At 40.6% G+C, this 24215-nt stretch overlaps 4 protein-coding genes across 7 annotated transcripts in view; 2 read left to right on the top strand and 2 right to left on the bottom strand.

Moving 5' to 3' along the window:
- The first annotated feature begins 64 nt into the window (after positions 1-64).
- Positions 65-1692, top strand: efcab1 (EF-hand calcium binding domain 1). 2 transcript variants are annotated; one of them, XM_034124628.1, is made up of 6 exons: positions 65-201; positions 373-531; positions 859-963; positions 1058-1209; positions 1402-1506; positions 1600-1688. In XM_034124628.1, the coding sequence occupies exons 1-6, from the start codon at positions 135-137 to the stop codon at positions 1648-1650; spliced, it is 639 nt and encodes a 212-aa protein (XP_033980519.1). In that variant the 5' UTR covers positions 65-134; the 3' UTR covers positions 1651-1688. The 2 variants fall into 2 exon arrangements, with proteins under 2 accessions (XP_033980519.1, XP_033980518.1); XM_034124627.1 differs by having other exon boundaries at positions 1402-1692.
- Positions 1669-3581, bottom strand: rbm48 (RNA binding motif protein 48). The gene is made up of 5 exons (XM_034124625.1): positions 3417-3581; positions 3002-3192; positions 2774-2919; positions 2007-2569; positions 1669-1893 (listed from the first exon to the last, which is right to left on the bottom strand). Exons 1-5 carry the CDS (start codon positions 3543-3545, stop codon positions 1831-1833), a joined length of 1092 nt encoding a protein of 363 aa, XP_033980516.1. The 5' UTR covers positions 3546-3581; the 3' UTR covers positions 1669-1830.
- A 131-nt stretch (positions 3582-3712) lies between these two features.
- Positions 3713-15512, top strand: pex1 (peroxisomal biogenesis factor 1). Its single transcript, XM_034124624.1, has 24 exons — positions 3713-3903; positions 4923-5069; positions 5236-5319; positions 5491-5605; positions 5812-6494; positions 6610-6729; positions 6888-7008; positions 7168-7274; positions 7417-7496; positions 7603-7735; positions 7948-8044; positions 8125-8295; positions 8426-8580; positions 9074-9260; positions 9418-9584; positions 10584-10718; positions 11023-11087; positions 11229-11371; positions 12150-12253; positions 12424-12600; positions 13017-13247; positions 13593-13772; positions 14377-14507; positions 15121-15512. Exons 1-24 carry the CDS (start codon positions 3796-3798, stop codon positions 15203-15205), a joined length of 3726 nt encoding a protein of 1241 aa, XP_033980515.1. The 5' UTR covers positions 3713-3795; the 3' UTR covers positions 15206-15512.
- A 6327-nt stretch (positions 15513-21839) lies between these two features.
- Positions 21840-24215, bottom strand: part of elmo1 (engulfment and cell motility 1 (ced-12 homolog, C. elegans)) — a 93047-nt gene continuing 90671 nt past the window's right edge. For all 3 annotated transcript variants that reach the window (XM_034124474.1, XM_034124473.1, XM_034124475.1), the window contains exon 22: positions 21840-23284. In XM_034124474.1, the coding sequence (XP_033980365.1) occupies positions 23084-23284 (201 nt within the window). In that variant the 3' untranslated portion in view covers positions 21840-23083. The remainder of the gene's footprint in view (positions 23285-24215) is intronic.

Genomic DNA, 24215 nt, shown 5'->3' with positions numbered 1-24215 from the left:
TGCAGTAGTTTATATTCAAGTGTCGAAAATAAAGCCTTTTTCCGCTGTTGCCATGGCGACAGAAAGTAAACACCGCCGCTGTTGGAGCAGTAGTGTTGTTGCTGTCCGGTGTCCACACTCAAAATCTGTCCGAAATGTCTGCTATGAACAGAAAGGTGATACAAACTCTGGCTGAAACTATATCAAAGCACGCGGAGCACTGTGAGTATGCGCTTCAAACTTAATTTAATACGTTATATCTCATGCTACGATAGTCCTTTGTGAATCTTCCGCTATTCTACAAGTGTTGCGGTTTTTACTTGACGTACCAGCTACGATGAAACTATAACAAAACTTCACACAGTTAATTGATGAGAGCGATTATGATCCCAGTCAATAAAACAGAAGTGGAGTTCCTCATCCGGGAGTTCAACGTGCTGCTGGGGGAGCAGACCGTCTCTGGAAGAGCAGTGCCCGGCCTGGACAGAGGGAAGTTCAGGAGCATTCTGCACAACATCTTCGGGATGACCGACGACATGATCATGGATGGGGGTGATCTCTCTACTTCAGATGCATTTTAATGACAGATATTTTATATTAGGATAACCAGCAGCAGTACATAAGCACCTACAATAGTGTTATATTGTCAGAGTTTATAGATTTTTCATCTTCACAGTCTACTGTATATTTTCAACTTTTTAATACTGTTTTAATTCTATTTTGAGATGTTTCATTTATAGTATTCTTAATTTATACTCTTTAATTTTATGTGCAATGCCTTGTTTTGTTTTGTTGCTGCTGCAATTAAAACATTTCCCAATTTGGGATCAATAAAGTACATCTTATCTTAATTGCTGAAATTGTTTTTCGGTTCCCCAGTTTTCAGGACATTTGACAAAGACAACGACAGCTTTGTTAGTATGAAAGAATGGGTTGAGGGACTGTCTGTATTCCTTCGAGGGACCTTGGAGGAACAAATCAAATGTAAGCTCTCAATCTTACTTTTAGTCTTTACATGTGAACAAATATATAAAACTATTATCCAGGTAATAACTCTTTCCCTCTTTGCACGGCTCAGACTGCTTTCATGTGTATGACTTGAACGGCGACAACTATGTCTCCAGAGAGGAGATGTTCCACATGCTGAAGAACAGCCTCATTAGACAGCCCACAGAGGAGGACCCTGACGAAGGAATCAAAGATCTGGTGGAGATCACACTTAAGAAAATGGTGAGGCGATTATGCTGTTTGACTTTTTATTTACTTCTTCATAATGTTCTCTGCACCACCTCCTCAAACCCCTGAACATCAGATTTGAGTGTTTCAGCGGGAAATAAGCGAGAAAAAAAATTCCGTTGTGTACATACCTCACTGATTCATGGACACAACTTGAGAAAAGCACATTGTTGTTTATATTTGTAGGACTATGACCACGATGGTAGACTATCGTTTACTGACTTTGAAAAGTCAGTAAGAGAGGAGAATCTATTACTTGAGGCTTTTGGAACCTGCCTCCCTGACACTACGGTACGTTTAAATCAAAGACTGACAAACTATAATAACTTATTACTTTTTATGACAGATATCCTTAATCTAATCCATTTCTTTTTCTGTTTTCAGAGTATTGAGTCATTTGAGCATCATGTGTTTCAGGAACAACTTGAACAATGAAGAGAAATTGCATTCATGTGCATTTTCAGATATCTAGTCTTTAATAAAAACATAAATAGATTTTGCAGTGTGGTACAACATGTGAAAATAAAAACAAGCTGCCAAGAGAAAATGTTTGAATGGTGATTTTCCAAAGCAGTAATTTCTGCATACATTTCAGCATCAAGGCAGCTCTCTAAATCAAATCCGACGACGTGGTTTCACCTTTTTCTCCACTGGTTTGAGGTCAGGAACTGATTCCACCTGAGAAAGATTACAACAAAATTACTCAAATACACAAATAAAAAGGCATTAAATCTGCAGTGAAGTCTTCATTTTATTTTTTGATTTTATTAAACGATGCTATGATCGGTTACCTTTTTTAATGTGTTCCTGATCAGGTTTGCAGTTGTGTTTAATGACACATCCTCCATGTCCAGTTTAGGAGGTTCTGGTAGCTTTGGCCCAATAAGTGGCTCATTGTTTATAGTAACATCAGTCAGTGAGTGATCTGCCGCTTCTTCCATTCTACGTTTCCTGTTCTCCAAGTGTGTGGTCCTGGGGACAAATCGGACTGCTGCAGGAGCCTGATTTAAGGTCAGTCTTTGTTCAGTGCCTCTGTCTTTGTCTAAAGATGCTTGGCAGGAGCTTGAACTCTGAGGTTCCAGGCGTTTTGTGTCAATGATGGCATTATGTAATGTCCCCATTTTGTCTTCTGTCGGTATAGTCCAATGTGGATTTCCATGCCTGTAGTAATGATATTCCTGGGGAGGAAATGGCAGTAGAGGAAAGCCTGAATAATGGCAGATGTTTGAAGTATTCCCTGTATTATCAGGAACAACGGTTTTCTCATGTCTGGCAATGACCGTCTCTGATGTGGTGGCCTTTTCTGATGAAGTGGGTTTCTCGTTTACGGCCTCCTTCTGTTCTTTTTTTCTTGCTTTGAAAAAAAACAAAAAACAAAACATAGAATCAGTCTTTACAACTACAAAGATCAAATGAAACCTCTGTATCATATGAAAAATCTGGCTTATTTCATTCAGTAAGTCATGGTAGATGAATATACAATATAGTACATATCTATAAGTACATACATATTGTTTTTACTCTAAAAGAATAAGTCTGTATTTTATGAAAAGTGTACCTTTATTCCGAACAGCCCATATTATATATCTCCTCCTGTCCTGCAGCTTTAGCCTGGTGTCTTCCACAGTCTCATACTCTGGGACGTAGCACACATGCAGCAGACCACCGTAAAAACTCTTCTCATCCATGCGTCGTTTTGCTGCTCTGAAACCCAAAGTTAATTTATTTAGCAAGTCTTTTCAACTGATCCAGCATTATGAACAATGTTGTGTGTTACACCCTGTACCTGGCGCTGGTGAGTTTCTGGAACTTTACCAGGTAGACCTCTGTGAACTCCTCAGCAGGGTACTCGTCCAGGGGCTTGTACTCCTCCACAGCCCCGTACAGAGCACACAGCTGGATCAGCTCTGGCATCACTCCTATGGCTGGGACCCCTTGGATCATCAGGTAATTGGACTCTAAATTGATGGTGTATACCTGATGATGCATAAAACAAATAGGATTACACATGCTCCATAATGTATTGGCCACACACTGATATTATACGTAGCTCTGACCCACACAATGAATAACTGAGGAGTTTTTATTTTATTTTAAGAAGTCTAAAAGGTATTTTGCCCTCGAGCTAACGTAAGCTAAACCCGTGTCTCGTAGCTTAATATATAATGTGTTTTTCTTACTTATATTTAGCATATTCTTACCTTAACAGCTCTGTCTCTCCTCCCATCTCTATATTTAGGTCGAGAAATGCATATTTTCTTCTGTTCGTGGTGTTTATAGACATCTGGGACGCCCCAACAACTTGAATTGTTATTGCGAGGCGCCGCCATGTTTCTAGAGATAACTTTCCGGTTGGCGCCCTTCAAAATAAGAGTTCATTGCTTTTCGAATACGCATGCATCGATTGCGTTTCCATGTGTAATATCTTATTTTGAAACGTGATTCAGATTGATTTCAACTGCTTTGGTCTAGTTTCGGAACACACAGAGCACATCGATCGGCTGTGAGTTTGTTTATTTAACGCTTAACGCTAGCAAAGTGGATTTGCAGAGCTAACGTTAGTCAGGCTATGTGAAAATAATGTTTACTAGTCAGGGCATTCAACCCGTAACTGTTGTATTTAGCAACACAAAAAACTGCTTTCTTCATATCTCTTCGAAGTTAATATCGCATCTTTCCTTGAACGAGGTAAGTTAGCTTAGCCAGCTATCCCACTGTCAGTGTCAACTATAATAATCATTATGGAAGTTTAGATTTGTGACACATTTTTAAAGCAAGAAATATATGTCTGTTTTTAAAAATAGGGTTTCATGTGTTTGTAGAAGTATGTTGGTTTTCTTCCTGATCATTATATATGATTTGTTTTGCTGTCAAAGTTGCATCCAAATGTTTACATTAACAAATGACTCAAGGCCAGCCCCATCATGTCAACTTGCTCACTAGCACAAGGGTTTATTGTAAAACATGGCATCCTCTGCAAAAACAATTCCTGAGAGACTTACCTAGGGTTGGCTATAAAGTTATCTATATGTAAGTCGCTTTGGATAAAAGCACCTAACATGTAATGTAATGTAATGTAATGTAATGTAATGTAATGTAATGTAATGTAATGTAATGTAATGTATCCTTCAACATAAGGAACGAAGAAGAAAGAGTTGAATGTCAGCAGAAGCGATGAGACATTGAATCCATGTGGTTTCTCATTAGGTTTAATGACAATGCATCCAAACTCATAACAAACATCAGTAAGCATACATGAAACATTGTCTTTATGTATTTTAAAGTATTCGTCACTATTCCATGTTGGTTTTACCATTTTAGTAGTAGTTCCCTTTAAGTCTCACTTGGTGGGGACAAAACTTAATATTTTAAATGAAACCGGAGACTGCCAGTGCATTTGTCTACATCCTGTTTCACTGTGGCCAATTTGCAACATTATAAATCCCCATGAAAAATAACATATTTCAAATTTTTCTGTGTGATTCAAGGTGAGGTTGATGTTGAGAATAATTGGTTTGACCCTCCTCTTCTTCAGTTAGGAATATAACTTGAGAAAGCTCCATCCTTGAGGCTGGAAAATGTCTTAAATAAACAAAAAAGGAAAATAATGACGATTATGCTGCAGAAATGATGTGCATTGCCATTATTCCAATGTAGTGTTCCATGCAATTAAACATTTCCAATCAACTCTTTGCGTTTGTGTTCAGAACCAGGCTTTGGAGTTGTCCTGGGGCCATGGATCCCCAGTATTTCTCAGCTGGACTCAAAACAGATCCTCCTCCAGCCTGGACAGCCATAAAGTGGAGCTGTGTCGACAACTGGGAGAAAAACTTGGCCTGAAGGATGGAGAGCAGGTACAGCTCCACAAAATGCTATTTGTTCTGTGCTCTGTTTCACACCGAATATTCTATGATTTACATGACACATGCTGGCAGCCTTTTGACAGTTTAAAGGAAGTGTCAGTTGCTGTATGGCTGAGTATGTGTTTGTATTGACCGACTGTTGTGTGGTTTCTCTCAGGGCTTCCTGAGACCATGTCACCAGGTTTCATCTGTGCATCAAGTGTTTGTGGAGCCTCTGTCATTTGATGACTGGGAGATCTTGGTGAGTGAGTTTAATTAATAACATTAGTTACCCAATTCTTGGTGAAAAATACAATGCAAATGTATCTTCTGACAATCTTCCCACTACAAACGAATACACAAGGGATGTACTTGTGACCCAAATTCACATCAAACTGTTTTATTCTCTGTTTGCTGTGATTGACACCCCCAGGAGCTCCACAGTGCAGCGCTGGAGCAGCATCTGTTGGATCAGATCAGAGTTGTTTTCCGAGATGCCGTGTTTCCTGTGTGGGTGGACAGCCACACAGCCATCTACATCAAAATAGGTCAGAGTTAATCCAATAATTATCCTTTGTTGGTAGAAAATAGTATTTGAATCGGCTTTTTGTCTTCTGCCAATCTGAGCAATTCATGGGGAGAAAAAAACCAGAGAAGCGCTTTGATTGAAAACCATATTTGTGAAGGCAAATGTGAATGTTCTGTGAGGACAGTATTCATAAACACAGTATGTTCTGTTCTTAACTCTTTGCAGCATCGCTTTCGCCATCTGTGCCATATGGTCGCTTGGAGCAGTTCACAGAACTAATTGTCTCTCCTAAAATCCGCGCTGGGATTGGCAACCTCAATGGCTCTCCAATGAGACAGGACGAGAAGCAGCATTTTCCCGGACAGCAAAATATGGATCATTCCTCCCCTTCTGGACCATCATTAGAAAATACCTCCCCTGTCCCTCAAAGCCACCAGTGGGGCGGCATAGCTGACCTGAAGAGCCTGCTACGCTTCATGATTAAGGGAACTTACGACCCAGTTAAGGAGCTGCCACCTGTACCTGATGTGCCTGCCCTCTTTCCCGACTCCATCTGCAGAGTGTGTGGTGTACCGCCCGACTCTCTTTGCACTATAAGCCAGGTTGCAACAGCCGTTGTTCATTTATTTCCTCGGAGCCACGGGTCAAATGCTGTGCCAACTGGAGGTCAGTCGTCAGTGACTTATGGCCTGCTCTCAAAAGTTCTCTCCCCTAAAGAATCAAGGGACAGAGCCAAGCAGGCCATGGAGAAAAAGAAGAACGCAGGAGTTACTAAAGTGACAGAAGGAAAGGAATTGAATGAAGAAGAAGAAGCCATAGTGGTCAGGGTGGTCTGCCATGATACTGAGAAGCAAACAAGCAAGGAAAACAGTCACAGTCAGGGAGAGATCCATAGTGGAAGAGTATGGGTGAGTACGCTGTTCATCTAATTTAGGGTTAACTATGTTACTTTTACTGTACTGTAGCTCAGCCATCTTCTTCTTTATATGCTGTCATGTCTCTAACAATAATTGTGATTGTCAGATCCCTCAGCCCCTTGCCGTCAGGTTGAATATCATCCCACATTCAACAGTGAGAATGAAACCGGTGAAATCAGCTATCAAAGTGGCCTCCTCTATTCGCTTACAGCCTTTAATACCCCTGGTGAGTGCTTGAAGAGCCAATATGGTCACAGTGTGGTGTTAAGTTTTCATGTATCATTAATTTATAACTCCTCAAAAATTAGTACATTGTCAACTAGGCGTTTGATTAAATCTCTCTCTTTCGCTATGTCCATGTGATCTTTGAAATGTACTTCTCAGCCTGAGGAAGACGATGAGGAGATCAAGACAGCTTTCCTTGGTTGGCTGCACACTCAGAGTCATGAGCCTTTAGCCTGTCTGACTGCTCGGTCTGGCACCATCCTCCTACATGGAACCGATGGTAATTCGAATGCACTCCTTCTTTTAAGTTATTGTACAAATACACAGACGGCACTTGATACAGATACTAATCTAAGATACTAGAAATCACATTAAATGGCAGCACTTTAAACTGCAATCAAACATAATTGATCTCCCATCTTCTTTTCTTTTTTTATAGCTAAGTTAGAGTTTGCTTTAACTGTACTGAAACCAGAACCAGGCAGTGACCCTCCAGACCAGCTGTTCTTACTCGCAACCCCTGTTGTCAAGAAGGACAACATTCAGGTACAAGCACACAGATCATGTAAATTGCACATTAATATGCTATCATTAAAACAGATTGCTGTAGGCAGTTTGTTCTTTGAATTCGTTCTATGATTTGATGCTTCTATCGTTTCAAAATGGTCAAATGATGTGTCGCCTACAGGTAGACAGAGTGACATGGCCAGCTGTGAAATCTGTAGCCGAATCACCCAATCCAGAGCTTCCCTCTCTCAGTAGTCTTGGGTAAGTCTGTATATATTTGTGAGTCTGTGTGGGATTAAAACAAGGATCTCTTGAAGCATCCATTTCTCTCTCCATCTCTCACTTCTCTCTCTTCATCTAACCCCAGTGGGATCCATGAGCTCAGTACGACTGGATTTGACTTCATCTCCCACAGCCTTCTGGGTAGTCTCCTCTCAAGAGAGCTTGGTAGCACTGGGCAGGGTCTCCAGGGAGGAGCTCTTCTCATCACTGGTGCTAAGGTAGCTCTTTACATAACCATAATACAGCTCACAGCAAAGATATTAGGAGTACATTTAAATACCTACAATTATTTTGAAGAACTGATGAAGAGTGCTAATTCTGCAGTTAAAACTTGTCAGACATACAGCACAGTAGTGATTTTTCTTTGATCTTTTATAATATGTGTATGTATACTGCCTGACGTACACTGTGTTCAAATGTAACCTCACAGGGAAGTGGAAAAAGCACTCTTTCCCGAGCCCTCTGTAGAAGAGCTAGAGAAGAACTGGATGCACATGTGGAGCTGGTGGACTGCAAGAAACTACAAGGTAAAACAAACTCCATACAGGTATTTGTATTAAATACAAGTAATATAGTTTAATGGATATTTCCTTTATTTCCTTTTCAGGCAAAAGGTCAGAAACAGTAAGACAGATGCTGCAGGATATTTTTGAGCAGGCGGAGTGGAGGCAGCCTTCAGTCGTTCTTCTTGACGACCTGGACCACGTGACTGGGGCGCCAACATCTCCAGAGCATGAGCACGGTCCTGAGGCGCTGCTGCAACAGCACATAGCACAGAGTAAACCAACAAATATATATTTAGGTTTTGTCATTTGTCATCTAAAATCATGACAGCCCTAGTTCACAGGAAGGATTGATGCTCATCACAGGCCTTGATGCCGTCTCCTGTTGTCTGTGTGTGTCTGCAGGTCTGCAGGATGTGGTGGACGAGGTGCTGCTTCACTCCAGCCTGGTGTGTCTGATCATCACCAGCCAGAGTGAGCATTCTCTCCACCCCTCCATCACCGAGGTGCAGGGGTCCCACTTCATCCAGGGCTTCGCACACATCCAGCCACCGGACCAGGTCAACACACAATCCAATTCAATTCAATTAATGTATCCACAAACAGTTTAAAAATACTACTATAATCATTTAATCACATCATTCAGATGTGTGAAATCTGACACCACAATAAGCAATCCAAAGCTTTTGAATAGGGGTCCAGACTCCAGACACTAAACGGCAAGAATTTAAAATATGTATTATTAACACATCTAGAAGTGGAGAGAGTTCATGTCATACACAGAAACATACCAAGCTAAACAATTAATAACAACAAGCAAATGCCATAAAAACAAAACGTATAAACAGGTAAGATATAATAATCACAGACGCATTACAAAGGAGATTAAGGGTGTAAATGAAATGCAATTCAGAGTAAATTCAGTAAAGTTCACTTAATGTATTCAAGCTTTGACATATTTGCTTAACAACTGCTGCCTGAAACACACACACAGGAATTCAAACATTGCTGAAGGTAAAAACCAACATCAACCTGTTTGCTAATGTTTCGTAGGCTCAAAGAGAGGAAATCCTGCGCCATCTGATACTCGGAAAAAGCTGCCTGTCTGAGGAGACCTTACAGACTCTAGACCTGGCAGCTGTTGCCAAGGAGACGGAGGGATACACACCCCAAGACCTTGAGCTACTGTTGCAGCGGGCTGTCCATGCCAACACTGTACAAAGAGGACACAGTGACCAGGGTACCAAATATTATAGAATTCAAAATGTTTCCCATGTTATTGATGTAAGGATGATTTCCATGTGTTCTTTAAGTTTGCCTCCTCATATCTGTAATCATGCTAATGCTAGTTTATCGTTCCACCTTGACACTATTTGTTTGTGCTCTGTATCTCTCAGGCGTGTGTTTGTTGTGGAGGGACTTTGTGCAGGCTCTGAAGGGGTTCACTCCTCCCTCGCTGTGGGGGGCAGACCTCCACACCCCGAGTGGAGTGGGACTGGAGAGGGTGGGGGGGCTGAGGGAGGTGCGACAGCAGCTGATGGACACCATAATGCTCCCGGCTAAGGTTAGTGTCCGTGTGACGTATCATAACCAGGAGGGTTTTCAGTCAGATGGATGCACCACTGTGTGTAGTAATAGAAATAAATAATAATAGTGGATTTGATGACAATGCATTTACCAACAATTGTCATTTCAGCACCATAATTGCCATTGATCGTTGTCAATATAAGATATTAAAAGTCACGACACAAGTGGGAGTAATAGCAGTTAAGATGATAAATGCAAACCAATTGATTTTGTTTAAACAGATATTATTTTAATTAAAGTCAAATCACGAGGAATTTAATCACTTATTCTTAACTCTCTTCCAAATCTTATTCCATTTACCTTCAAAATAATGTATGATGCTGTTTCATCCAGACCAATAAATGTGTAAACCTTGTTTATAAGATGTATGATAGAAAGCGGTGATAAAGGAGAAAAGTTTTCGAGTTCCAACAAAACAAAGATTTTATGATTTGATTTTTGTTTTCCCCCCAATAGTACAGTTATTAGAAAACACACTAGGTTTTTTTGGTGACTGGCGGTTTGATTTGATCAGCTTTTATCATTGAATTGTTTCTTGCAACTTTCATAGTCTTCAATCTCTCTATTTCCCCCCCCCAAACCGACCCAAGAGCAGGTCCTGAAAGTGATGCCTTCAGGGCAGGGGCAGGAATAGTAATATGTACCCACTGTAGACTTACTGTCTTTTGAGAAGAAAGTGCACTTCATACAGTAGATACCTCAACGTTTTATATAGACAGTTTTGTGTAGTGTTATTCAGAGCACTACATTGACCAAATTAAGCTTCCTGCTGATTAAAATGAAATTAGCTTAATAATACAGTAGGGATTTAACTTCAAGTAAAAATAGCCATCATCCAGTGTCTTAAGTTTCCATTATCTTTCTTTAAATGAAAATATGCTGGGTGTAAGCATATTTCTTTGAACAGATGAACATCAATTCAATCATCAGGTGTAATTCTTGTAATATTTTATTGTGGTTCTTTGGTGTCTTGCAGTATCCAGTCCTGTTCTCCAATCTCCCCATCCGCCATCGCTCAGGAATATTACTGTATGGAGCTCCGGGTACAGGGAAGACGCTGCTGGCCAGGGCCGTGGCCAAAGACAGTGGCATGAACTTCATCAGCATCAAGGTAAACTGGGATTTGGCTATGAAAGTAGAAATGATAAAAAATAAAATATAATTATGTATATGTATTGGTTTTTGTTATTTACATGGCAACAATCCACCAAATAACACACAACAATCAGCAAAGCAAGTGAAACAAAGCAGACTGCTATGGAACCCGAAATATATATGATAATAAAAAATAAAACACTTCAGAATCTCACATCCATAAAATCTCACATCCATAAAATCTCACATCCATCCTGACTGTCTCTCTTAACCAGAGCAAACTATATCTTCAGTGATGCAGAATAATTCTCTCTCTCCAGGGCCCTGAGCTTCTGAGTAAGTACATTGGAGCGAGTGAGCAGGGAGTCCGCGATGTCTTCCAGAGGTTAGTCAACCTTTACACACCGTCTCTCTATTCCTGCAGTAGACCTTTATAGTTGCCAGTTTGAATGAATAGCATTAAATATGAATGGTAATTGTAATCTCCAGTAACAGTAATTAACGGAGATCCCTCTGTTTGATCCAGGGCTCAAGCTGCCAAGCCGTGCATTCTGTTCTTCGATGAGTTTGACTCTCTGGCCCCCAGGAGGGGCCACGACAGCACAGGAGTAACGGACCGGGTGGTGAACCAGCTCCTCACCCAGCTGGACGGGGTGGAGGGGCTGCAGGGTAGGTCATAGAAACACCATGACAGTATACTGCATAGTGTTGCATGAGCTCTGGTGTAGAGAATGCACTCTACAGAGCTAAGGTTTGCCCACATATTCTATTGTCATCTTTTACTAATCAGTAATGCAGGCTTGAGTTTTTTTTTTGCTTATTTGCCGTCTTGTTGAGAGTAAGAGGGGAAGATCAATACCTATCATCCCGGTCCACAAGTAGTTATTGAGCTTTTAAGTAGCTGATAGGCAGATTGTGTTGCCTCCAGACAGAGCCAGGCTATCCTGTTTCTAGTCTTTGTGCTACGCTAAGCTAACCGTCTCCTGGCTCCAGCTTCATATTTATCAAACAGACATGAGAGTAGTGTCTGTCCTGACTTTCTACACTTGGCAAGAAAATAATATGCCATTATTATGATGAATTGGAGACTATATAAACCAATTTCCTTTAGTATAGATTATTCATTTAATGTATTTAATGTCAGAGGAACAAGCAGCCTCAGCTTTTATTAAATAAGACTATGGAGGTGATGGACACTGGGTCTTAGTAACATTACATTTAAAAATAGGCTATTTGATTGACTTATATTGCCTCTTTGTCTGTTTTGATGACATGATTTGTTACACTATTGTTCTATGTGAAAGCTTAGTGTCGTCTAACATTGTGGAAAAGTCCTTGTATGGAAACATTTTTTAAAACGACAGAAATCAAATAAAGGGAAGGAAGAACATGAAGTGTAAAAGTGTTTTCCACAATAAATAAGAACTCTTCATGTTTTTATTTGCAGGTGTTTACGTGCTTGCAGCCACCAGCCGTCCAGACCTGATCGACCCGGCTCTGCTGAGACCTGGACGACTCGACAAGTCCCTCTACTGCCCGCCTCCTGACCTGGTCTGTCGCTTTAAAATCCACCACTCCTAATCATCATTTTATAGCACTTTCGATAACACCACACTTTATACTCTTATTAAGATATATTTGTCTGCAGAATTCTTTAAATCAAACACAACCAATGTTCAGTGATTACGTTCATGGTAGTAAATCAACGGTTGTATTTCCAGGAGGATCGTGTGGAGATCCTGAGGGCTCTGAGCTCCGGCATGGCTCTGGCTGCTGACGTGGACCTGGATCAGCTGGCCGCAGCCACGGAGCAGTTCACCGGGGCCGACCTGAAGGCCCTGCTCTACAACGCCCAGCTGGAGGCCGTCCACAGCAGCATGGGCTCCAGCACACCGCATGTAGGTCTACCTCAACACAAGTCACTGAGGAGCTCCTCTTGGGGTTGTGTTTGGGCTTACAGAGCAGGAAGGCAGGGAACTTCTGGCCAGTCCATTTTCTTTTTTACTATTTACGGTTAACGTCGAAGCAGCCAAGCTCAGGTTCTTTGTCCCTTATGGCTCGTTAAATGAGTTTTGTATGCATCTTAGCTTGTGTGAGCAACTCTTCTTGTTATTAAAACATCAGTTCAAAACACAATTCAAATCCCAATTCATGTCGACAACGATATGATTGGATGTGTTAAAACCCAAGTGCTAGCAGAAGCAGAATGAGCCGACATCTAAGTGATCCTTAATAACAATAACACAGTGAAGGTACGTTACTGTACTTGCACACTTTTGTATCTAAACGTTGTCCCTCCCTTCTGGGGGATCAGGATCTGACCTGTGGCTCCGACAGCGACATGAGCCTGTCCTCCATGATGTTCCCGAACAACAGCAGCGGCTCAGATGACTCGGTGGGGGAGGGGGACCCGGGCCTGGACCAGTCCATGGTCCTGCTGGAGCCCAGTGAGCTTCGAGCTGAAGAACATCGTGGAAACGTTTGGAGAATTTACTTTGGGAGCTCCTACGAGTCAGATGTCGGGAATTCACCCATTTTAGAACTGGTGAGACCTTTCTTTTTTAATCATCATTTAGGCATTAGAGAGTTAACCGGCACATTGCTCAACAACAATCAAAACATACACATACAATATGATTACACAAATATACACATTATTTAATGTGGGTTTTATAGTGGGACCCATTTAGCAGACCAAGCTAAGATGCCATGTCCTTTGGCAAACTTGTTTAAAATAGTTTTTGGGAAATATGTTGATTATCTTTTTATTCAGCAGTTAGATAAACTACACATATCTCCACCTACTGTAGAACCACCACTTGTCATTTTACATTTATGATCTTGTACTAATATTCAACAAGCTTTTTTTCTCTCCTGCCTCCCTCCACAGAACTCCCAGTGCGTCTCTGGACCAAACTCAACCCGGGCATCATGTCGGGACCCGGGCGGCCCCCTCCCCCCCGCCTTCATGTCCTCCCTGCAGAGCGGGTACGAAGAGCTCGGCCCCGAGCAGTTAGAGCGCCTGCAGCAAGACGTTCAGAACATCAAGAACAACTACAGGAGCGCTAACGTAAGTGACCACAATAGAAAACAAAAATATCCAAATGCTGTTGTTTTTTGGACGTTGTCCACTGGACAAGGTGTCCGCTGGGTCTTGTGTAAATAAATCGATTCAGTGACAATAAAAGCATTAAAGTCTCAACTGACTTTAATAACCTTTTTGGCATACTATACTATTACTTTTCTGTTAACACTTTCATGACAGACTGTACTACACTGACATTTTGTAAAAAATTGTCTCATTTTAATGGGTTACTCTAGCAAGACTTTTTAAATACTTTTTATGGCGCACTATTTCTTTAAAATCTTTGTTTAAACCATTCTCTAAAGATTTATTTTGGCATAATATAAACTATTACTTTTTTATGATTTTTTGTAATGGTATACTCTAGTCTGAATTTCTATTGCACACTTTCCTGACATTTCTATGACCTTTTTTCATTTTCATCCATCATTATCTGTTTAATAATGCAGACTCAATTACATTATATTTGAATGTGTATTTATTAAAACTAGTTTATGCTGATTAACTCATTGCCATTGTACAAACTAATTTTTCCAGATTCCTTATTAAAACCCCTGTGTGAATGATACCTCTTGTTCTCTCTGTGCAGGAGGACAGTGTTCGGGGGCCGTCAGCCTCCAGCCGGCCCGGCCTGCTGCTATGTCGGCTCCATCTGACCTCCGCCCTGACTGCGACCGCGGCGTCGCTCAGCACGGTCGACTGGAACAGATACACTAAACTGTGAGTAAGAAGACACCAAATAGAACTGCACTGCAACACTAACAGCAATATAAATTACGCTAATATTGATATATGATACCCCGGTAACACAAACTGTTTGCACTGCAGGAAGTAAAGAAATCGTATCACAGCTGTCCGTTTATTCTGAAAAGAAAGTTAGCTTTTAATGGTTCAATTGCCTGTTGAATTTATCAAGCATGTAATGAGCAATTTATAGTCTCCACTACAGGAGGAAATGAAAAGCTTTTGAACAATTGGTGTTGCCAAATGGCAGCAATAGAGTAATATGAATCATTATTATAGTCTCTCTAATGATATTCAGCATTTTTATCATGTCAAATTACTTTGTTTTGCATTTTGTGAGTTCACTAGAATTATAGCTGAGCAGAGAAATGACATGACTAACTATATAAAGCTGCTGACTCGCGTGCCAAGTAAACCATAAATATCTTATTAAAAGGTGGAACAAAAAACAAGACAGATATTGTAAATCCTTTCTAGTGTTGGATCAGTCTATCAAATCTGGTCTCTGGTATTTTATAGTACCTGTTTTAAACATAGTAAACCTTTCATAAATACACAGTTTTAATGAATTTCTTCTTCTTCTCTATAGGTATGAAGCCTTTGGGGGTGTAGGAGAAGGACAGTCTGCACAATCAGTCACATTCAAACCTGGACAACGTGTGACTTTAGCTTGATCAAACATGCTAACTCAATCAACCTAATTCGTTATTTTTGTGTTAGTTAATGAAAAATGTGATGTAATTTATATTTAAACATTCTAACAATCAGTGTTTAACAGTTCCAGATGGATGAAGACATCTTAAATGTTTGTGTAATGTCCTACTGACTTGATTTTAGAGAGATATTTATCTACTTACAATGTAATTGTACAATGTACATATGTATAAATCCAGATGATAAATTATGTAATTTTTAGTATAAAAAATGAATTTATAAAATTCTTGCCTACATAACTTAATTAAACCCTGATTGTGAATTCAATTCATAATTTTTTGCTTAAAAGCACTGGATGTATTTCTTCTTTCTGCACACCCACACAGGTGTTTTCACTCAGTCCGCTGCTCAGGCTGTAGTTGTCGTAACAAATATTTATCAAGGAGTCATAGTATAGTATGTCGTTAAAAATATCATAAAAAGTGTCAAACAAAATGTCCAAAATCTTTTTTTAGTTGTCAAAAATATCAGAAAACACTTCATAGCATAATATGTCATTAAAATATCATAATAAAAGTCATAGCATAGCATGTCGTACAAAATGTCAGAAAAAAAGTCATAGTATAGTATGTTGTAAAAAATATCATAAAAAAGTCATAGTATGTTGTAAAAAAGTCATAGTATAGTAAGTCAGAAAACTGTCTGAAAACAGAGTGCAACATTAGTCTTCAGACTGTTCCCTGGCTGTTGCAGAGAAGCCATCTTAACAATATTTCCCTATTGAAGCGCTTTGCCTGCTGTCATCCTCCACACTGGAACTGGCAGCTTCTGCAGAGGTAAATATAGACGCACAGGGCTGCGTTTGGCTCGCTGAGTCTTGTGTCAATCCCCCACAATGCCGCATGAAAAAACAACGGCCCAATTGGAAACTTTCCTCTCTCCTCCTTCATTGATCTATCTGTCACTTTCACCTCACACACCTGTGATGAGACGAGGGCAACACTGTCACTCCAGGAAACTCTTTCAAAATACACAAGCAGAGGAAAAATAAATAAAAGTGGCATCTGAGACTTTGATAGGAAGCATTTCTGTCTCGTGGGTCTCTGCGGTGGGCCTGCTGACAGGAAGAAAAAAAGCTTGAGTTGGATTTGAACAGTCTAAAATGACATTGATTATGTGATTCCTTACTGATTACTTTAGGGCAGGGGTGTCCAAACCTTTTTCACCAAGGGCCACATACAGAAAAATATATTCGAAGGGCCGGGCCGCTCACTAGTGGTGAGGTATATTGCCTCATAAGTTAAGTTAGTTAGCAAAATCCATCAAAAGTAGGTAAATTATGCTTGATACTTGAATCTGCTTTAAGAAAAAATAAGCAGCCTACATCCCAGCTCTCCATAGAGTTTCATTTATTTTGTTAGCAGCTCATCCCTTACAACAGGAGCCCCAGATTGATTATCATAAGAGGAAATAGGAAGGATATATTTCAAGTTTGTTATGTATATAAGTTATTGGGCTTTTTTTTATCGACTTAGATTTGTTAGAACATATTTTCAAATGTAATTGACTGAATTTATTGTAAATTGGGCTTATTAACACATGAATACTACTGTGTAATATATGTTTACAGATATATTTAATAAGTACAATACAAGAAAAGCTCAAGTTTCATTTGTGGGCCGTATTCCATTATACTTTTTGAATTTGATGAGGGCCAATTCAAAATGTCACGCGGGCCGCATTTAGCGCCCGGGCCGTAGTTTGGACACCCCTGCTTTAGGGGAAACTGTGCCCCCTCCCCTCAGAGGAGGACAGTCCCTCTACCTATCAGGCATGTTTTTTATTTGGTGCAGCCTCGGGTGTGCCTGGCGGTGGGAAAAACTAAAAGATTTATTGGTGTGTCAAACAGACGACCCCTGTGGTCTTCAATTCAACACCATCCATCTTTCATTCCCCCCACGTGTTCTTTACCAAAGCCCGACACCGCTGAACATATGGTGACTCTGGAAACTCAGGAGCAATTAGAGGAACAAATCTCACGGTCCAAAAACAGACACCCGAGGCAAAGTTCCTCTCATTTGTTGTCTCCTCTTCATTACCTCCTCCTCCTCATCGTCTTGCAGCCATCCCATGTGATTCAATGGCTCCAGTTTACAAGAAAGTACCCGTCATCAAGAGCCGTTGGCCTTCACCAGAATTAGATCCTGAGCGATGCAGGAGAAGAAAAGATGTGCGTATGACGTGTTCAATTGCTGAGACTGCTTTCCACCAAAAATAGAACAAAAGATTTCCATGTGCAATTGTGTCTGAAGTAGAGACAGAAGAGAGATGAAGGTAGATTATTGATATGAAGAGGGCATTCAAAAAAGACAATTCAGCAGTGAGGCTTGACTAAATGTATACGTGTTTGTTGTTGAGTGAGACAGATGACAGGTGACTTTGGGACCGTTTTAGCTCCGTTAGGTTTTGATTCTTCTTGACATGAGTTTCCTGCAGGAAAAAGACAGAAGGTGCAAACAAAGTACATTTTGGAAAGACAGACACCATTTTTATTTTAATATTCGAGGTCCCTTAAGTAGAAGACAAGTTTTGGAGGAAGTATTTCCCTATATGCATAGTTTTTGATATCTATTTTGATTTCAAATAGGAAGTTTGGTTTCAAGAATAATCATTGAACTGCAGCTTTTAAGCATAAAAGAGAAGTCCTAAAATGTCCAGTGATATAATACATACAGTAAGAGATCTTGAGATGAGTATTTTCCTTTCAAACACTGTTTCCAAAGTCAAGAAAAAGAAGAGAAGAGGTTGTGTCTGTTTGGCAATTGGTGAAACAAATGTACTTGCTTTCCTCTAATTTACAGCAGTGTTTCATTCATGCAGGGTGAATGCATCTTGGCAAAGTACCCCACTCTCCGCCCATTAGAAAGGCATTAGTCCCGGTGTGCATGTATAACTCTTGTAAACGCTGACTGACTGCCACAGTCTCTTCAATCAATCAGCACACAACCACCAGCGTAGATTAGACTTTCAGATGCATTACGGAGATTGATGAGATTAAGCAACTGTTGGGGAGGACATGGAAATCAATTTTAGAGTTGTATCTGTTTATCTGAATCACATGTTCCCACTCTGCTGGGATGATCTTTGAAGCAATCTTCTCGCCCTGCTGATCCTGGCACAGAGCCTCAGGTGCTGCAGCTGGAGGAGCCACTGCTCATCTGCCTGCTCAGGACATGTACATTAACTTGCATTAGTACAGCGCTGAAACTAGATGATCAACTAGGGTTTTCCTCAGGTAAAATAATTGAGTTACCGAATTTGATATTCAAGTGGACAATTTCACGTTGCAAATTCAATCTTGAGTTGGCTTTCTCCTGCTGATGAGCATTGTTACCCCTCTTAAACTGAGGAGGGATAACTTTGAATGTTTACAAAACACAACCTACAAACCCTACTCATTGTGCCTTCATATATTCACGAACAAATGTACAATTTTGGATAGGTAATGTGTAATTGTTTGATAGACAGTGTCCTGGGAACACAACAACCAATTCCTGAACTGGCCTCAAAACATTTTTGATTGTTGCTGAGACATTTGTGACCCAAGACATCTCAACCCAGTGAGAAGAAGCCAGACAAAACGACACAGACATAAATCAATGATTCTCTGCTCAGTTCAGCACCCAGAGGTGACTCTAGTATTTAAAGTGACATGCCCAGCATCGCTCGGTCTGCTCCACGGTGACTGAAGAGTGTGTCAGGTGAATAATAATGTACAATGGATATGGATCAGTCCCTCCATGAATCAATATCATCGGTGTAGCAGAGGTCCTCTGTGGTCTCTGATGGGCCCGCATTGGACAAATGTCTCCAGTAATGAGAGACTCACCGGGAACAAGCGGAGAAAACAAGTCAATACAAACGATAAGCAGAAAAACTTAGAATAACTCTCACACATTTGTTTTTCTCTCTGCCCCTTTAGCTGCTATTTTGGCACCATTACGTTTGTGATTTACTCCAGTGAGAGGACGTTTTGTCAATAACACCCTTAGGGAACGGCTGAAGTGTGGCAGTCGATAATAAAAGACGGGAAATGGCAAGTATAGTTTCTTTGCTTGTATTGGTTTCACCCTTAATACTTTCCACCTTTATAGTGATGAGGCAGCATAACATCTTTAAATGTTTGCAAGCTTCCTGACCTGATGCACAATAGTGTAGACCAGCACTGCAGACACATAATAACTCAATATGGAGGTGAGTTACATGTTATATGAAGCTCACACTTACAGCAATAGAAAATGAAGCAATGCCCTGGATAATCCACAGCCCCAGTTAGCTTCAAAAAGAACTATTGTCTCTTTTGTTTGTCTGTTTGGCCTTATTGACCCAAGTAACAATATCGAGTGTACACAAAACTAATGAGGGCAGAAGGTTAATGAGTCTGGACGCCTTGCCAACTTGACTGAGTGCCTGCTTTGGAAGAATGCGTGTCCACATTATGAGTACAGGCCTTAATCTGATTTGATCAGTGCGTCCTGGTGAAGAAAGGAGCTGCTTCCTGCTGGCTGCTGCCCTCAGGCTGCTGTCACACACTCTGCGTGAAGTCTCCGAGAACTTGTAATGAGGCCAACCGAGGGCCTTCTCTCTCCTGTCTTTCACAGGCGAGTGTGCATTGAAACACACACACACACACACACACCTGCCAAGGAGAAGCTCACGGAGGTTAGATATGAAAAGTACATAAAAATAGCAACTTTGTCCTGAACTGAGGCTTTGCTAGAGTGTTTTCTCCAGCAGCTCAGAGTATGCACATATACATACACACACTCAGTTTAACTAATCATTTGGATTTGAATAGCCAGAAGATTCTCGCAGACACATCTCCGATCAATATCCTGATAAATCCAAGGTTTACAGTGAATGCACAATATGATAGAAACACCTTGCAGTCCTACAGTGAACCTCTGTTTACTGGACACTGTCAAAGGATTTTACATAAACGTTATGGTTATTTTTCCGTTTGGATTTTCATTTCTGGGATTATCACGTTACTGGAAGTGTCTGGCGTTACTCTGTAATGATATGTTCATGAGAGTTTTGAAATTACATGCATTTGCAGCACAGACTTTTACTACTATTTTACTCCTGTGCATTTCATGGACATACTATTTCCATGTTGTTCATAAGGGATACTTTGGGTCCATACGTTTTGAAAATCTCAATCAAATCTTATGAACAAAAACCAAATTAATATTTGTCCACTCTGCATTTGTCTGACCTCTCTTAAGCAGAACTCCCCTTCCTTGTCTTTATCCCACAACAAACCAAAGCTTTCCCTCCAAGGAAAGGAGCCATTTTACTGTGACTGTTGACATATCTGCATGCTGTGTGTGAGCCGGAGAAAGGGTGAGTTAAAGAAGGGTGGGTGGTAGACAAGGTGCGCATTTTCTTTTTTGCCCTAGAGAGTTTTAGACAGATGCTGACTTACATATCTAATGAGCGCAGGGGCGTCGGTATCCATTCGTGAGGGAACGATCATCCCCTGAAGATGGTTGCTCAGTGGAGGTTCCAGTGCTGGGTGGTAGATAGAGCCATGGAGCAGGAAATGGTGTCACACCCCGACGAGTGAGGGACTGTTACAACCTGTGTGCTGGGAAATAAATATCCTGTGACACAGCCAGGCATGTAATGGGAAAACCAAGAACCAAAACCCAAGGACACAAGCAGACAAGCCGAGCTTCAATATTAAGCAGTAAAACATTACTCATTCTGGGTCTTCAGATCAATTGTGGTTCACACATTTCTTTCCACATACATATTTAAGTAAGAATACACCTTTTGCAATGATTGATCCAAGAATCATTTGAGATTGGCATTAAAATCCTTCTTCCTTCAATGTACATGTTGAGCAGATTCTAAGGATCAGACCTAATGTTACTTGTTCAAATAGCATTTTCTGCCCCACTTAATCGAGAGATTAATATAGAGGAGAATAAGCTTGAGCTGTTTGAGCTTGAAGCCTGAAAATATGAAAGACATTTAACAGTGAGTGTCTTTTTAAAACACATAAGGCCACCAACGCCTCTTCTTCAAATGCTATTCACTTTTGTCTGTGGGCCTCAGTTACCAGTTGACAAAAAACGATTTAAGTGCAGTCTGTTTTTGTGTAAATGTTATTGGAGTGTAGTCGGTGCTTTTTAACATCCAACTCTGGTTCTGGATTTGTAATGATTTACAACAGTACCTAAAGGTGGGCTGCTTGAACCAGGCCAAACAAAGACAATCCAGATGTTGAATGGCACAACATGTCTGCATTGTGAATACATGGGGAGGGGGGCAGATGCCATTAGGAGGGCAGATGCTAATGGTGTTTTTTTTAGTTAATTATGTTCCAATTGCTTTTCTGTGAAAACAAAACTGCCTCTGGGATAATTGAAGTCTGTATCTATACACCATCTGTCACTCAACTGTTAAAGTGACAGCCTGTACATGCAAGACTTTTTCAGGAATTAATCTGCACAAATGACTCAGCGGTGAAAAGCAAACAATGTTGTGACATTGGCTGTTCGTAATCAAGGACTAACCTTTCACCTGTAGGTTTAAAACACATGATATGCATGCGGTTAATGAATGAAGAGAGGGACAGAAGGAAAACGACGTTACAGTTCTTAAATCTTTAATGTAAACAGCAGTTTTGAGGGGCTTTGAAAAAATCCTAAAGAAACCATCTGAAGGTATTAAATAGAAAGGGGAAAATATATAAATCATACGAGAGATAACAACCATGATCTGTTTTTAAATAAAAAAAATACATAAACTTTCAATTTGTGGCCATATAGTCCTGAACACATAAGCAACTTCCCTTGATCAAAACACTTTTTTTTTATACCAACTACTAGGCAGTTTCACAATTTAAAAATCCCTAAATTATGACCATCTTACAAATGATAAACAAAAGAAAAGCTCAAATATTGCTTAGGAATGTCGTGTACAGCAGTCATTACAACGAGAGACTCAAATGAGGGAGAGACGAGTGTGTCTTTGTGTGTGTTTCACAATGGTGGTGCTTTTAAAGTTGTTTTGGCAAAGCCACTGTGTAGTTGTGTACAATATGCAATAAGCAGCAAAGGGATAGTAATATCAACATTATTTCAAAGAAAGGCTTTTAACTGTAGTACAGTGCCTTGATTTTGAGGATCCACTTATTCTAACAGTCTTCAGTATATGTTTAACAGGCGGAGCAGATATAAGAGACTATTTTCATGAAGTATTCCTCTTAAAATGTACTTCAGCCTTCCTTTCAGCCTTGTGACAAACTGCCACAAATACTGTAGGTAATAATGTGACAGGAAATACTGCAGGAAAGGTGACGACAAAACACAAAACCCTGTCCCTCCCTGCTCCTGAACTACACAACCATCATCCCTCCCCTGACAGAAGCCCTGAGGAAAAAGATAGAAGTAAACAAGGACAACAAGGAAGCTGATTTTCTAAGCATTTGTCTACAACACTCTTCAAGCAAAAATGACAGCGGGCGCCACGGGGAGTGAATGTCTGAAAACATCACGGGAGGAGAGTGAGGGAAAAGACGCAGGACGACCAACGACAGGCCAAACAAATACTTCCTGGTTTCTCTTCTCCATGGCAACTTGATGACTCTGCATCAAACCCGAGTCCTCTCAAGGGCAGCGAGCCGTTTAATGTACACCATTTTCTCTCTTAGAAAGGTCAAGCAAGAAGCAAGAGGAATAGAGCTCAAGAAATCCTTTTTTCATTGAATCACAGTTCATTTTTTTATATTTTGTGGGTTTATTTGTTTTTGTTCCAGTTCATAAGAAAAGGGGATTGGTCCAGTGAGAACAGTACAGTAGGTGCTGGGTGAGTTTGGGGTCGCTCGTCTAGTTACAGTCGTAAACAAAGTCATAGTTGCTAGGTTCTTTGGGAATGGGGGGCGGGGCCTCTGGAATCTGGATGTTCTCTAGATCCAAGAGGCGGAGTTTCATCTCCATGGAGAGCAGGGTGTCCATGTCCGATTTGGTGTAATCGCTGGTCATCTCCTTTCCCAGGAGGGCGTTTAGACCGTCTGTCCACACGCAGTACTGCAGACACAAGGAAAGACCCAAACAACAATTTAAATCAGGTAGTAACTCAAGTCATAAACACAAAATTAAATCATTCCTAAATCTTCAAACTTTAATTCGGCATGATGTGTTTTTAACGGAGCTAGTTGACAGCGTGCAGACTCCTCCTGGTACAGAGACCAGCAGGCATTAAAGAAGCTAAGCACCATGGGAGGACAGTCTGTGTACACTGGGGGTGTTTCTCAATCGCGAGTACGCTTGCTTGGTAGCACATGTCTGCCGAGCATCTTGCTTCAGAAGCGAGTCAAGAATACTTCCTGGCATTCGGAAAACGAAGTGTGGAACACGCTAGCAAGTGTGCAGGTGTGCGTCATATGAGAGGCCCCGCCTTACATCTTCCGCCACAGATTTGGGGAAATTGGTCCGTGCACAAAGCATTGTGGGGATTTTAAGACCGCGGAGTCTACTCATGTGCAGCCTTGATATTTCTCCAAACGGAGTACGCCGGGCTCGGTAGATTTCCAAGTATGCTGGAGATTGGAACAGTACTTCGGCGGCACTCGATGACGTAGTATGCTTGAAATAGTGGCTCTGAAGCAGCTTTACTCACGATTGAGAAACACCCTGGGACTCAGGAGGAATAGAGCAGGGACACGTTCTTCACTCGTGTCCTAAATACAAACTTCTATACCTAAAAACCTATTTAGAGAAATGTTCTGGAGTTAAGCTTTGAGGTTATGCTTTGAATTATCATGATGAATCCTTAAAGCATTAGACCTTTGTGTACAGGATCTAATACTTTGTTATAAGTTGCATAAACAATGAAAAGTGATATTATCCATATCTACCATTCATGGTTAACATTTCAAAATATGGAAAATTGTTAAGAATATTTATTATACATTGTTTTTTAAAACTGTGAGTTGAATGAACCACTTTAATACTGTAC

The sequence above is a fragment of the Trematomus bernacchii genome, unplaced genomic scaffold, assembly GCF_902827165.1.
Source record: "Trematomus bernacchii unplaced genomic scaffold, fTreBer1.1, whole genome shotgun sequence".
Taxonomy (NCBI): Eukaryota; Metazoa; Chordata; class Actinopteri; order Perciformes; family Nototheniidae; genus Trematomus; species Trematomus bernacchii.
This window is presented reverse-complemented; position numbering and strand designations above follow the sequence as displayed.

Coding starts and splice junctions, on each gene's coding strand:
- efcab1 (XM_034124627.1), top strand. CDS start 135: ATGTCTGCTATGAACAGAAAGGTGATACAAACTCTGGCTGAAACTATA. Junction 202..372: donor ATCAAAGCACGCGGAGCACT/GTGAGTATGCGC, acceptor TTATGATCCCAG/TCAATAAAACAGAAGTGGAG. Junction 964..1,057: donor CTTGGAGGAACAAATCAAAT/GTAAGCTCTCAA, acceptor TGCACGGCTCAG/ACTGCTTTCATGTGTATGAC.
- pex1 (XM_034124624.1), top strand. CDS start 3,796: ATGTTTACTAGTCAGGGCATTCAACCCGTAACTGTTGTATTTAGCAAC. Junction 7,736..7,947: donor TTCTCATCACTGGTGCTAAG/GTAGCTCTTTAC, acceptor GTAACCTCACAG/GGAAGTGGAAAAAGCACTCT. Junction 12,601..13,016: donor TGGGCTCCAGCACACCGCAT/GTAGGTCTACCT, acceptor CTGGGGGATCAG/GATCTGACCTGTGGCTCCGA.
- rbm48 (XM_034124625.1), bottom strand. CDS start 3,545: ATGGCGGCGCCTCGCAATAACAATTCAAGTTGTTGGGGCGTCCCAGAT. Junction 2,920..3,001: donor CAGAAACTCACCAGCGCCAG/GTACAGGGTGTA, acceptor TTTGGGTTTCAG/AGCAGCAAAACGACGCATGG. Junction 2,570..2,773: donor ATGGGCTGTTCGGAATAAAG/GTACACTTTTCA, acceptor TTTTTTTCAAAG/CAAGAAAAAAAGAACAGAAG.